Source organism: Toxorhynchites rutilus, chromosome 2 (assembly GCF_029784135.1).
Source record: "Toxorhynchites rutilus septentrionalis strain SRP chromosome 2, ASM2978413v1, whole genome shotgun sequence".
Taxonomy (NCBI): domain Eukaryota; kingdom Metazoa; phylum Arthropoda; class Insecta; order Diptera; family Culicidae; genus Toxorhynchites; species Toxorhynchites rutilus.
In genome coordinates this window covers 150,271,557-150,287,617 of record NC_073745.1, presented here as the reverse complement: position 1 = coordinate 150,287,617, position 16,061 = coordinate 150,271,557, and the positions used below count along the sequence as shown (strand labels likewise).

At 39.5% G+C, this 16,061-nt stretch overlaps 1 protein-coding gene across 1 annotated transcript; it reads left to right on the top strand.

Annotated features, from left to right (window-relative positions):
• Positions 1–685: 685 nt before the first annotated feature.
• Positions 686–4,470, top strand: LOC129767251 (serine protease 53-like). Its single transcript, XM_055767949.1, has 6 exons — positions 686–1,783; positions 1,839–1,957; positions 2,029–2,138; positions 2,197–2,608; positions 2,667–3,383; positions 3,442–4,470. The coding sequence occupies exons 1-6, from the start codon at positions 1,645–1,647 to the stop codon at positions 3,625–3,627; spliced, it is 1,683 nt and encodes a 560-aa protein (XP_055623924.1). The 5' UTR covers positions 686–1,644; the 3' UTR covers positions 3,628–4,470.
• The last annotated feature ends 11,591 nt before the right edge of the window (positions 4,471–16,061 follow it).

Below are 16,061 nucleotides of genomic sequence, written 5' to 3'. Positions count from 1 at the left end.
TTAAAATCGCCTCACTCAAATGTTGGTGCATAAAAATCAAATTCGTTTCAAAGAATTTATTCAAACAACGTTTTCAATTTTCTCCTAGGTTTGAAATTTGGTTCTTTAGTGAATAACCTCATGAAATGGGTCATAATAATGTTTTATTATGATAAGGGTTGTGCATTAAACATGTTATAGGTAATTCAAGTAAAATAACACCTCCCACTCTTGTCACACTTGATCTGCAATACAACGGTCTTGATCTGTAGTACAATTTTGCCGGAAACAATAATCCTCTATACGGCTAGAATCATGTGACCTTCATACCCCTAGTGGTGGCCAACGTTACCCCGCATGATTTTAGTATCACAATTTTTATACCTTTTTATAACATTATAAAATAAAAAGTGAACCTTCTGAAAATCAACTTGATTGTGGAAAACATCCTAAAGATCGATACTGGCACAATGAAATGCTTCAGTTTTATATACATTGTGTTTGATTGTACCCCATGCTTCGGGTTGCCGTCTTACCCCCTCCTCCCCTACGGGAATGGGATAGTAAGTGAAATCAGATTAAGGCAGTGGTGTATTGAATTTTGAAATGTGCGGAAATAGAAATGAGTCTCGAGGTTTTGGCAGGCTTACTCTCACTGAGAGATCAGTTAAATTTGTTATCTCTTCGGTTCCTCATCAAGTGTAAAGTTGTGAATTCATTAGTCAAAAGGTGACGCTGTTCAGCGCCCAGTGTATCGCTGGCATTTCAACAATATACACTGAGCAGGGAAACTGGAGTCTGTGAGAGATGCTGTGGACTTCTGCATAGACAACTCATTAGTCAAGTACATGTCAATCACAATTGATACGCCCACACTTTGCATCGAAGATCGTTAGAAAAAATGAAACTGAATGAATTTGAAGAAAACATATTTTCTTGAGTTTTTTCATTCAATTATATACTCTTCTTCAAATAAATACCAGTAACGCCTAAAAAGAACACAACAATATTACAGAGAAGTTTAACTTTCGGTCTGTGACACCGTGCGTGGGTATACGAGCTATGATTTCGCGCGCGAGTACAGAAGAGTTAAAAATTATCAAAATTGCATTTCGATGTTTCCGTTAATGAGCTAAGATAAAGATTCAAAAATCGTTCACTAATCAAAGCCTCATACGGCATGTGCACGGATCTGTAAAAAATGAACTTCCGTCATGAACTCTAGTGAGATTTTCAGTTGTAGTACACTTTCTCGGATCCTAGCTGAATGGAACAACTGAAAAGAGCGGTTTGTCTCATGTGTAAAGACACGTTAATCAAATCAGGAGAAGGGGAATCCCAGTCATTTGCAAGGTGCTGTGGCGTTTAAACCAATTGCCATACGAAGATCGGAATAGCGTAAAAAAGGAGCAATGAAAAAATTATTCCGCCTTTTGACATATTATATATAAATATTGTTTCGAATGGTTCAATTAACATTTCGTGAATCCCCGGGACACATGGTTAAGCAGTGCCTCTGATAGCATTACATATTGTACGCATTTGGCCTTAACAGCATCATGCGCTTCACATTTCTGAACAGTGTTCCTACCGATCGGGGCGAATTGGTATATAAGTGTGACTTCGCCAGTGGATTCGAATTCACGCATCGCGCAATTTTAACCGATGGCAATCGGTGCCGATTCAATTATGTTTAGTCAAACATTTCTTCTAATTCTTCCAATGGTACTTGCGAGTGTGAGGGGATTGGAATATTTCAGCAGAATACCAGCAAGGGACTATTTTAGTCGCAATACTATCTCTGGTAAGTTTCTATTCATATTTTCAACTCATAATTATTTTACATGTATGGTTCCAAGATTGCATCGACAGGTTTTATCCACCCAAACCAGACCTCGTAGACCCGTTCCCAAGTTTTGGAGAAGATCCAGCTGTGTCGAATGGTTTCCGTGCATACAATGGGGAATACCAACACATGGTAAGCTGAAAATAAAATTAACACAATATTCACGGCTTGTGATCTAGTAACATATACGTATATACGCATAGGCTGCGATCGGTTGGCTAATTAGAGGTGAAATAAAATATTACTGTGGAGGGATACTCATCACTACGAGATTTTTACTCACTGCAGCTCACTGTGCAGTTGCAATGGACGGGTAATATTCGAAGCAGAGTTTACTTTTTTTTTAATAACGTTATCTTTATATAATCCAGTGTTGAACCGAGCACGGTGCGTTTGGGCGATACAGATTTAGGAAGCTCGCAGTATGATTTCTCAGCACAACAGATCACGATTAAGCGCATCACACGTCATCCGCTGCATCGGTTAACTCGCAACTATCATGATATTGCGTTGATTGAACTCACAGAGGATGCGAAGCTCAACGAAGATGTTTGTCCTGCTTGTCTTTGGTTGGAGAGTTACGTACCTGATGAAGCGATGCGTATTGTTGGTTTTGGAGCGAAAAGTTTTGCGGAAGCACTAAGTTCGACACTGCAGCAAGGTAGAGTTACCTACCTACCTCGAGATTCTTGCAACGAAAAGTTTGTTGGAAACCGAAGACTACCAGATGGCCTAATGGACAGTCAGTTTTGTGCTTCCCATGCATCGATGGATACTTGTCAGGTGAAGTCTAATGAATTTCCTGTATAATGGGATGCAATTAACAACATTCTTCGTGCAGGGAGACTCCGGAGGTCCAATCGAAGTTCAACGTATTGATTTGTCCGATTTCGTCCACCCGCTTGTTGTCGGTGTCACTTCTTTCGGATCCCCTTGCGTGAATGGATCAACCGGAGTATACACAAAAGTTGCTCCATACCTGGATTGGATTCAAAGAGAAACTGGCGAAACGTTCAATTACCTTCAATGCACCACCCGATGTCAAATGAGGATGTACGGAGGAAATAGTGTTGTACCTACCAGTTTCCGTGCCATCGTCCATCTTCTCACAGATCAGACCGTCGGAAGTCACTACAACTGCTCTGGAACACTGATTGACGATCGTTTTGTGTTAACCGCAGCATCATGTGCCATCAGTGCGAGAGAATCTCCGAGCTTCGTATACATTTCAGATAGCCGTGAAGTTGTTCGAATCGATGAGATATTTATTCACCCGAAGTTTGAATTGGGCAATCCAACAAATGACATCGCTTTGCTCAAATTAACTCAATATCTTAAATCAAATTCATCGTTGAAACCAACCTGCTTATCACAGGACGCGGCCAATGAACTGCAATCGTTCTCGTTCATTATGAACACAAAAAATAGAAAATCACAATCCAAAATTGAGTTCAAATACTACTCCAAATGGATGACAAACAACGAGTGCGGGGAACGGTTGCGATTGAACGAAATCTGTTTCAAAAACAGCTTCCCGGTGATTCCAAATTTCTGCAATGTAGGTACAGTTAATTTTAGATATATCCAATTTCCAACGGAACTGACCCGTCTTACAGCTCGAACATGGTGGACCAATTTTGGATGGACGCAGCACAGAAGTCCGCACGATAGTCGGGATCGTTTCAAGACAAAGTACCGGTTGTGATCAGAAACTGTATGGTACCTTGGTGCAGCCACATATGCAATGGATCGATAGTGTTGTGTTTCGAATGCAGAAAGAAGATATGCTCGTGTTCGTATGAACTCGGTAGATTATTCCGTGAGATTTCGTGATACCTGCTTCATCAATTTTAGTTTTACTTATTCAGAAAACTGCATTTTTCCTCTTATTACAACAGGCTGAATTTCACGTAATGAAAAATATTCAATGAATATTTCCAAGTTTGGATTGTACTTAAAATTGTCGATGTACACTTATCCCCCTATTTACACGGTACTTGTTTTACACGATTTCGCTTTTGCACGGTTTATGAAATAACAAGTTTTGAAAAACTTGAAGAATGTATATATGTAGTTCATATGAAAACAAGTAAAGTAGGATCATAGTTTTGACTACAAGTGCGATTTTATGTTCCAGAATTGGCAGGTTATCAATTTACTAGCATTTTTGGAGTCTTGATTTGTGATTTGTGTCAATTTTTCAAACTCTTAAGACGCGTCCACATTACGCCAATCGGCCTTGGCCGCCCGGTAAAGCCGACTAATTGTGGACGTACCGCCCGCTTGCCGACGTGCCGAAAACCGACTCGAATCAAACTGAACCCAAACCGAAACAAGTGGGTCCGGTTCGAGAAAGTCGAACCAAAACAAAACGAAGTAAACTAGCGTTGACGACATAGTGCTTCGTGTGTTCGTGACGGCTTCGTGCATCCGATGGGACTTCGGCTTCATGCACCCGATGGGGCGTCCACATTACATAACGAACCGAATATGCCGCCTGGTACAGGCCGATCGGTATCATTCGGCATAATGTGGACGCGCCTTTAGAATCCCAGGTATATCTACAAAAATGAAAAGTAAAGAGGCTTTCGGCTGAAAATATTTTTAATAAATTTAATGATAAATAAAGCAACACTAACTGAAAATTCATGTTTATGTACTCGATAAGTTTTGGAGGTCTTCAATAGGCCTTAAAAATGATCGAACAAAAAGGCTTGACTAAAATCAACTAAATGGGCTCGTAAATTTTTTAATTTTTCCATGTCTAAAATAGCTTCCGGCATTCGGAATGACAAATTCGGATTACATTTTAACACGTCGCGACGTTTTTAAGTTTCTTGCAGAGCCCAACTTGCGATTAAATTATTAAATGAAGATCAAACTTAGTTTATAGATAACTTTTACATGATCTAGCAATGTTTGTTTTCAATTGAAGACGAATTGATGACAATATGGGTATATGGGTTTTGCAAAAAACTACAGTACAAACCATCCGTACTATAAATTAATAAAAAGTATAGTATAAACAGAATAATATTATGGTTATGATTTTATTATTTTTCTTCATATCCTATAGTTACATTTAGGTGCCTATTCTATCAAATACCTTCTAAAAATCCTACTCAATTCGAGCGAGGAAAGTGTCACCCATATCTGGGTGACGGGGCGTCGAAAGTGTTAACACTTTGACAGCCATGGTGTTTTGCCCAAAATGTTCGTAAAAACCTGGAGGGACCAATGGTTGATTCTTATACTATATAGTGCCAGGGAATCCATCTAGCATAAAATTTCGTCCCCATCTGCCATATAATAGTAAAAATTACCCGTGTGCAGTACTGCACACGCGGCCCCAACTCGAGGTAAACGAGTAAAATATCGATAAATATCTTCATAAAACAATTATTTTTTTCGAAACTACATTTTTATATCATTATTTCAAACTCATAAAATGTCTTCTATTAAAAAAATCCATACAAAAACTTTTCGGAGCATTTCGGGCAGTGATAAGTTGTAATTGGTAGAATAATACAAGCAATGATGTCAAACTATAATATCGAAGTGTCCTACTATGTATTGAGGCCAGTAGAAAACGAAAAACACATTAGTTTTAACGTAAAAACATGAATTGTAGCGCACACGTTTGAAACTTTGGAAGATTTCGCGTGTGTAGTACTGCACTCATGGCCCCAGCGGAATAATTTTTGAGTGCAGTACGGCTCTCATCTCTAAGTGTTAAAAACCGCTTTGCTGATACGTCCATGATATCTGGTTGCACTTGCAAACGTGGGCATCTGTTAACAAAAGAAGGAGGAGATAATCAGATTGTTTTCAAAACAAAATGTTTGTCTTTCCCTTCGGTGCAGTGTGCGTCTTACCCGACTTGATAAGTATTTTTTTTCATCAATATTTCTGGAGTAAAAAATGAGAAAACTTCACCGCTAATACGATAAACTGGAAGGAAAGTGATGGTGAAACGTAATGAAAAATACCTCACAAATTACCCGATAACATTAAGAACCTTATTCCCCGCAGACGAAAATTTACATAAAGCTGCTCTTTGTAAATAATTTTTTTGTTTTTATTTACAATTTTAACAGAAGGCCAGCTATGTGTACACAGTAAGTACAAAGTATTGATACACTGTATTGCGAGTATGTACATCATTAAAATCTAAAATAAAAATGTAATTTATCAATCATACATAGATATCCATATTTCCAAACCTGTCCGTCTTTCCCGACTCCCCCCTAATTCTTTATTTCTCACGTAACTTTTGAAAAGGTCCAATGTTACATTTTCGTCAACTCGAGAAAAACGAAGTTGAAGACCCAAACATTATCCCGCGAATTGTCTTAAAAGCTTTCGATCTTTATCGCTTCTTTCACCACTAGCAGTCAAGAATAACTCTGAAAAACCAATCGTAACTGTTGTTCCGTGATTTGAGATTAAAGTTGAAGACTAGGAGCGAAAAATGTTACATTGGACCTTTTGACTGCCCGCATTTGCACATTGGACATATTACGTTGCACGATAAGAATTTGAAAGTAACTACTAAACAACAATCCAAATAACAGCATTTCATTCTAAAGGGCAGATTATTATTGCTATCACTCGTCGAATTGCACTAAAATCGGTAACAACACCTGTATGAAACAAAAACTCAAAACGACCGAAGTACGAATTCGTATTGTTTTGACTGCTTTGTTACTTCGGACGTTTCGGGCGTCGGAGAAAAGAGGCGTCCGAAGTAACAGCCGGGCGCATAAAATCCGAATCTGTACATTGGATATTTTTGTATCGGCGATAAAAAGATGAAGAACATAGATACATGAACGATTGTTTTTGTAATACATTCAATGATTGAAAACTAATAGCGTGCATCTATTAACTCGATTTGTTTACATTTGTTACATAGGACCTTTTCAAAAGTTACGCGAGATTTGTATTCAAATTATATTCCGCTGTTAATCTGGTTGCTCCTTTTTTTTTATAAATTCGTTTATTTTTACAGGCTCAGTTACATAAGTTTATAGGAGCCGAAATCTTAAATATATTTTTAAAACTATATATATGAACAATTTTCTTAAATCTATGGTTAGTAATGTGGGAAACCGATTACTCGCGGTGGACTCGAGATTAAAAGGGTGACATATTTTTCTCAGGAAAAGGATGGGGTATAAGGAAATTATTACAATGTTGATAATCACACACACTCAATTCTTAAATCTATTCGTACATCTGTTGTGAATTTACATTTCATTCTCCTGTTTATAGCAAGCGGACCAATTACTCACAAAGGAAGAAATGGAGGGTATAAGGATATAAGGATAATCACACACGAACATCGATAGATTTAAGGAAAACATATATTTGGGACATGTAATCAAGGTCTAACCGAGCCAACACATCTCTCACCGGCACATTGGGCTGCCTTCCTCTAGCCCGAAGGGAGTTCTCTAAATTCGATCTGGCAACAAGATACACCTCACACGACCAAACAACGTGTTCGATGTCGTGGTAACCTCGGCCACAAACGCAGATATTGCTGCCGGCCAGATTGAAACGAAAGAGTAGCGCGTCTAACGAACAGTGATTGGACATGAGTCGGGAGAAGGTGCGAATAAAGTCCCGACTCAAGTCCAGACTTTTGAACCATGGTTTGAGGCTAACCTTAGGGATAATCGAGTGAAGCCACCGGCCCAATTCATCTTCGTTCCATTTGCGTTGCCAGTTAGCGATGGTATTTTTACGGACTAAAGAGTAAAATTCATTGAAGGCGATTTGACGCTGATAAAAAAGAAAAAAGACGGGTGGGTAATGTCGGGGACATAACCGGAGTGACGTAGGACTATACAAAGGGGACAGCTTTTGTTAAATATATATTTTAAATATATTGTTTTATTTTCTTCACCTACGTGAATACCTACCTATCTACCTGAAAAATGGATTTGTTTACTGTTTACTCTTTATGAATATGTTGATGGTTCTGAAAAGAAACTTTGGTGTTGTGTTTTTGTTATCACTCGATATTCCCATCTTGTTCGGCTAAACCTTCCTGTTTAGCGATTTGTTGTCACTCGCCACAGCTTTCACAGTTGGAAAATTTCTTCCCATCCAGCTTGTGACATATTTTACAGTAAATTACATTCAATGGCACGTCGCATTACCACCACTCAGTGCCGGATTGGAGGTAATTTTAACCTGTAATTGAACATTTGCGATGACAGTGGTACAGTGTCGACTTTCAATGTGGGGTCATAATTTGGATCTCTATGTTTACAAAAATGTCCAACTAAATAAGTCGCATTACATGTCCGTCCAATTAGCTAAATGTCGAACTTATTGTAGATTGCTGTACTTTAAATCTGGAAACAATTTAAGAATTGGTGAAAATTGAATAATCAGGAAAGTCCCCAACTATCAATAAGCTCAGAACAACTGCCAAATTCACATACTCATCAGATCCTGCCAAACAAATTATGAAAACATCAATTTGTGTTTTATTATTATTTTGGATAATGTTTTAGAAAGCATTGAACTTTATTTCCTAAACTCTTTTTTGGAAGGTTTAATGGCCCTGAAAAGCGCCTTGTTTTATGGAATGGTTCCAATTTAGAAAACTTAGTACTCGTGGTTTTGAAAAAAACCATTTCGAACGCCCTCGAAGCCGCCTTGTTCTGGATTTGCCACCAAAGCAGTTTGTATAAAGAACAAACTTTTTTCTTCTGCTACCTGATGCCGTTTTGCGATTGCGTTTGCCACTCGCCACTCGCTGCAACTGCCTGTTGTCTTGATGTCCGCCGAACCGAATGTGTTCTGTTCCGAATGCAGGTTTTCTTATCGTCGCGAGCAGCTTTGCCAGCTAACTCGATCACTCCGGCGGCCGAAACTATATAACGCCGGCTAGGTGGACTGGTACACAGGTACTAACGCGCTCGACCTAGCTACCTTTTCCGGTGCAATTGGCGGATACACCTACGGGAAATTGCAGACCACCACGGTTCGAGCGGGATTTTGCCTTTCCCTTCTCTTTTCCTCCTTTGTTGAGTACACGATGCCGATGTCGTACAACCACACGGGTTTACGGTTTGAAAGAAAATTATATATTTTTTTGGGGTCCGCGTGTTTTATACTCTAGCGGTACACACTCACAGGATAGAGACAAATCGGCAGACTCAGCCAAAGGGGCGGGTCCAACGAGACGAACGAATGAGCGTTAAAAGGGAGCAATGGCAAAAAAATACATTCATTACGATTTGTTCGCTCGTTGGATTCACATACAGACTAAAAAGGGTCCTTTTCAGGATCACAAAAAGTCTAAATAGTTTATTGTTTTGTTATCACTCGATATCCCCAACTTGTTCGGCTAAACCTTCCTGTTTAGCGATTTGTTGTCACTCGCCACAGCTTTCACAGTTGGAAAATTTCTTCCCATCCAGCTTGTGACATATTTTACAGTAAATTACATTCAATGACACGTCGCATTACCACTACTCAGTGTCGGATTGGAGGTAATTTTAACCTGTAATTGAACATTTGCGATGACAGTGGTACAGTGTCGACTTTCAATGTGGGATCGTAATTTGGATCTCTATGTTTACAAAAATGTCCAACTAAATAAGTCACATTACATGTCCGTCCAATTAGCTAAATGTCGAACTAATTGTAGATTACTGTACTTTCAATCTGGAAACAATTTAAGAATTGGTGAAAATTGAATAATCAGGAAAGTCCCCAACTATCAATAAGCTCAGAACAACTGCCAAATTCACATACTCATCAAATCCTGGCAAACAAATTATGAAAACATCAATTTGTGTTTTATTATTATTTTGGATAATGTTTGAGAAAGCATTGAACTTTATTTCCTAAACTCTTTTTTGGAAGGTTTAATGGCCCTGAAAAGCGCCTTGTTTTATGGAATGGTTCCAATTTAGAAAACTTAGTACTCGTGGTTTTAAAAAAAACCATTTCGAACGCCCTCGAAGCCGCCTTGTTCTGGATTTGCCACCAAAGCAGTTTGTATAAAGAACAAACTTTTTTCTTCTGCTACCTGATGCCGTTTTGCGATTGCGTTTGCCACTCGCCACTCGCTGCAACTGCCTGTTGTTGTCTTGATGTCCACCGAACCGAATGTGTTCTGTTCCGAATGCAGGTTTTCTTATCGTCGCGAGCAGCTTTGCCAGCTAACTCGATCACTTCGGCGGCCGAAGCTATATAACGCCGGCTAGGTGGACTGGTACACTGGTACTAACGCGCTCGGCCTAGCTACCCTTGCGGGGAACTCCAGATCAACACGAGCGGGAACTCCAGATCAAGGTTCGAGCGGGATTTTGCCTTTCCCTTCACTTTTCCTCCTTTACCATATCCAACCATGGCTGCTTGTGTTGGTTTGTTAATGTGAGGTGATGCGAAACGATGTGGTGTACGGTTTGGATGAGAATGATCGTCTGGCTCGCTCGAGAATTACGCATGTGTGAGACTGCGACCAATGTTTCGTTCATTTTTTTTCTTTTTCCTTTCCAATCGTGCTTCATTCTATTTCGCTGCTGCTCTGGTTGCCCGTTTTGGTCGGTACGATTTGAGGAGCACAAAATGGACCAATCAAAAATGGGCACATAGTGTATTTGGACAATGCTTGATATTTCACAATTATTCAATTATTTATCTAAAGAAAAATGAAATGTTATTCGTTATGATAGATGCGTAGATATATTTCCTATCAAATGATGCAAAAACTTTTGCGATCTATTGAGAAATGCTCGAGTTATAAGCGTTCCAAATCTTGCATTTTTTCCTACTTGTTCAGTGCCTAGATTTCCATTTCACCCCCTATATCTTCCGGTTAGACGTAGTCCTACGTCAATATCGCCTTCAATCGCACCTACCTTTGCTAATGAGTCAGCCCTCTCATTACCCGGAATTGAGCAATGAGAAGGGACCCACACAAATGTAATGACATAACAGCGTCTGGATAAAGCACTCAAAATTTCTCGTATTCTCTCAAGGAAGAACGGCGAGTGCTTTTCCGGCCTCACTGAACAGATAGCTTCGACAGAGCTAAGACTATCCGTTACAATGTAATAGTGTTCAACAGGTCGTGAGGCGACGCTGTCCAGCGCCCAATGAATTGCTGCCAATTCAGCAATATACACTGAGCAAGGATTCTGAAGACTGTGTGAGGTGCTAAAAAATTCGTTGAACACTCCAAATCCGGTTGCTCCTTTTGTTCGGAACCATTTGAGAAGCACAAATTGAACCAGTCAAAACAATGCTTGACATTTCACAATTATACAATTGTTTATCTTATATAAATAAAATTATTTATCAATAAAAATAAATTGTCATTCTTTGCGATAGATGCGTAGAAATATTTTCTAACAATTGATACAATCATCTTTGCGATCTATTAAGAAATGCTCGTGTTATCTACTTGTTCAGTGTCTAGATTTCCATTTCACCGGTTTTTTTAGAATTATCGCGTAACTTTTGAAAAGGTCCTATGTGACATTTACGTTACTCGAGAAAAACGAAGGTGAAGATCGAACCATTGGTCCGCGGATTGTTTTAAAAAATGAATCGATCTTTATCACGATTTTCACCACTAACAGTCAATAATAATTCTGAAAACCCAATAGTAACTGTTGTTTATTGATTTAAGTTTAAATTTAATGCCTCAGAGCAAAAAAAAATGGCACATTGGTCGTTTTGAGTGGCTGCGTTTGTACATTGGACTAACTACGTTGCATGATATGAACATGAAAATAACTACTGCATGTCGTATCCGGACATCATATTTGCTGTCTGGTTACGATTTTCCTTCCGCCGATTGAAAAGTACTCCGCTGCTGCTGCTGCTCGATGTGTGCTCCGCTGATGCTGTCCCAAAAGTACGCTCCGCTACTATACGACTGAACTCTGCTGCTGCTGCCCGATGCGCACTCCGCTGCTGTCCAAAAGGTTGGATCCTCTGCTGCTGTTGTCCGATGTGTGCTCCGCTACTGTCCAAATGGTCGGTTCCTCTGTTGCTGCTGCTGTGCCCGTGGATAATGTCCGAAAAGTTGGTTTTGCTGCTTTCCACTGTGTGTTCTTTTGCATCCAAGTTAAGAATGAGCTCGCTCGAAATTGCGCGCCGTTTATATAGCGGCGTTCATTATGTTTCCCTCCCGACGATATTCTTTCGTTTCACCCGCCCATCGAAATACAAGGGGAGATATTAGGGGTATATTTTTCTTCTTTTTCTTTACGCTTATGAATTAAGTACTCAATCCGGTGAATGTTTATTTATTTTTATTTGTACCACATCTCTTTCCTACAATACCACGCACCTGTACTCTCTAATCAAAAATGCTGTATAAAACCATATCGTTGAAACGAGAAGGTTTCTTCATTGTACGTTTAAACCTATTAGAATCTACCACATTATTATTTGTACACATTTCTGAAAATTGCATCTCACCAGTATCCAATAATTCTGTGTTATCTATCTCTTGTAAAAAAATTGGTACTTTCTTCACATCTTGAACATTTCTCGAATATTGTACACCTCTGCTGCTTTGCAGAATAACTTTTGGTCCATCTCTTGCTAGAACTGTGAAACGATCCTTCAAGAATGTTGGGTCCCCTTTTTGCTTATTATTTTGTGCTAAAAATACTTTATCTCCAACTATTATCTCCGATTCTTTTGCTCCTCTAACTGTGTCAGCATACGTTTTACTACATAGTTTAGACGAAGCGTCTTTCTCGCGTACATCCGTTCGATCAAGCTGGTCAGGATCGATTGTTTCCCACAAGCACGGAAATGTTCCTCTAAATTTCCATCCGACAAGTAGTTCAAACGGCGTAACACCGAGCCGCGAGAGTGGACGTACCTTGTTATGCATGTGCAAATATTTTTCAAGAGCAACTTTCCAATTAATTCCATCAATCTTCGCGGCGGCTAAAGCGTCTTTAATTCCCTTATTTTGGCGCTCAACAGCTCCATTTGATTGAGCACTCAATGGAATTGATTTTCGAATTTTCACACCTCTTTCCTCCCAAATCCTAACAAATTTTTCACTTTGGAATGGAGGCCCATTATCACTGAGAATTGACAGCGGATATCCCCACAGTTGAAAAATTTTGCCCAGCGCATCATTCGTACTCTCTGCGTCTATGTTTTTCATTTCTATGACGTGAAGATAACGCGAGTAGGTATCTACAACTACTAAAAATTCTCCGGATGCACAATCTTTGAATGAAAAAAAATCAATTTGAAGAAATTCCCATGGCCCTTCCGGCAACTCACGACTCGTCAAAGGTACAGGTGGATTTTTCCGTGAAAGTCTGACGCATGTTTCACAACTCTCTACAAATTTTTCTACTTGCTTAGCCATTCCTGGCCACCAGAAGTAATTTCGTAGAATCTTTTTCATAGAAACCATTCCCATGTGTCCTTCGTGTGCTGATTGGAGTGCTCTGTTCCGAAGAGTACTGGGCAAAATCACTCGATCTCGAATAAAAACTAATGCTCCCATAGCTCTTAAATTCTTTGTTTCTGATTCATATCTTCTTAATGTCTTATCCCATCGACCACTTTTCAATGCTTCACGTACTAAAATCAGTTCAACATCTTTCTCGGCCTCAACCTCAATATCATTCCATGTAAACTCCATTGTACCTGTGTCCAGAAAATACAACATATGTTTCTCTGTAGTATCGTCGAAAGGTTCAGCAAACTGTGACTCCGTGACCAATCGGGATAACGCATCAGCTACATTCTCATGTCCTGGAACTCGTTCAACTCTAAAGTTGTACGGTTGCAATCGTAGTGCCCATGCTTCAGCCCTTGAAACAGCTCGTTTTCCTATTCTGTGTAAACCGCCGAAAATATACTCGTTCGATTCCGCGTCCGTTCTGATTGTGAAATATATGTTTAGCAGGTACATATGGAAGCGCTCCACACCCCATACCATTGCCAATGCCTCTTTCTGAGTTTGGGGATATTTTTTTTCAGTCGGTGTCAACGTCTTTGATGCACATGAAATTATGCGTGGATTATAATCCGCATCATACTGAACTAAAATGGCTCCTAGGCCATGAGGCGATGCATCTACATACAACTCTGTTACATCTTCACGACAAAAATATCCCAATTCTTTTATCTGTGTACAGGCTGTACTCTTCAAGTAGTTAAATTCATTCTCCAAGTCCTGATTCCAGTAGAAGTCGTTAGCACTCGCCAATTCTCGTAAATAACGAGTTTTATCTGCACGCTGAGGAATGAATCGTTCAATGAAGGTAATTAAGCCTAGGAAACTTTTGACCTCTGCTTGTGATTCAGGTTTTCGGAAGTTTTTGATTGCACCTATTTTCTCTACATCAACTTGCCATCCTCTATTCGACAATTTGAAACCCAAAAATTTTGTTTCTTGTTGCGCAAAAGAACATTTCTCATGGTTTATTTTTACGTTATGCTCTTCCAGCCTTTTGAGAACTTTCTGCAGGTTTTGATCATGTTCATCCTTCGTTCGTCCGACCACCAAAATATCATCCAAATAGTTAACAGTTCCTTCGCATCCGGCAAGTATTATGGTTTGCATAACCTCCTGAAAGATATCAGGGGCATTTGTAAGTCCGAAAGGCAATCGGCAACATCTGTAGAGCGCTTCACCCGCAAAAAAATTTGTAAGATGTCGTGATTCTTCGTCCAGGACAATGTGAAAAAAGGCGTTGGTTAAATCTATCGTGGAGAAGTAATTCGCTCCGTGCAATTCAAATAAAATTGCTTCAAATGTTGGCATCTTGAATGGCATTCTATAAATGCATTTGTTTGGTCCACGCAAATCAATGACAAGACGAATATCTGATTTACCTTTTGGAATAACCAACAATGAAGAGCAAAAACTTTTATTCATATCCGTTGTTACTTTTTCTATAATACCGGACTCTCGCAGTTCCATTAATTTTTGTTTAGTTAACTCCTTGAATGCTACTGGAATATGCGTGTAGACATTTCTGGAAGGCGGCATGGAATCATCATAACGTAATTTAACTGCCGGTACGTTGAATTTCGGAAATTCTGCGACGTGAGCCCCTAGAATGCTGTGTACTGTAGCAAATTCGCATCGCCAGTCTGTTTCCGCAGTTCCAGCCACTGGTACATTTATGCCTACCACCAACAAACTGTATCTTGCAGCAGTATTGAGCCCGAGGAGGGCTCTCGATTCACGAACGACATAAAATTTTTCAATAGTCACTGGTCTTTCTTTCGAAACAAACAGCTCAGCCGAAAACGTAGCCACTACATGAATATTTCCTTGTGAAGCATAAGCCCTGAGCGTTTTGTCCGAATCGTAACTTAGTTCATGAATACTCTGTCTAGCGTTTTTATCTCGAAGAATAGTATCGAACGACTCTGAAGTAATAGTATTAACTTGTGCACCCGAATCTATGAAAAATAGAACTTTTATTCCTGCAACATATGCCGCAACGTATCCAGTCTCATCGTTTGGGACACAAAAGTCGATTTTACTTATATCGGTTATTTTCTTTTCAGATGGCTGTAATACCTGTAATGGTTGCATTTATGAAAAAAGAAAACCGTTTTAATTCATTTTGAAATAGTTTTATTCTTTAGTTCATGTTATTTCTCTGTTCACGAAAATATAATTCAACATCTAAAAATTATTTTTATGTTTCAGTGTCAACTTCTTTTACCTTTTTTTGCTCATTATCTTCTTCCGCTTTCTGGACAACTGCTACCTTGCTCGAAGGACCTGCTTCTTCACCTGCCCATCGTCGTTTCTGAGGCTCCTGCTTTGTTTCACAAGCTCGTTCCAAATGTCCGCGACGGTCGCACTTGCGACAAACTTTATCGATATGGAAGCAATTATCCGGAGTGTGATAAGCACTTAAACATCTCCAACAAGATTGGCTGACCCTTTGATTTCTCACGGGACCGTGAAGAAAACCTCCTCTGCCGCGACCACCGCTGTATCCCCTCAAAGAATTGTTCTGAACCCGACGTCGTTGACCATAATCATTTGGTTGGTGTGAAACTGCTGCCACTCTGGCCGAACTCGGTTGATGGAGTCTACGATAATCATCTTCATTATCCAGTTCAACTTCACGATTTCGTACTTTGTCAATCAATTCATTCAGCGTCCCACCATCAGTTAGGACCCGAAAAGCTAACGTTCTGACACGGCTGTCAGTTGATCCTCTAGTTATCGTACGAGAAATTGCTTCGAATATTT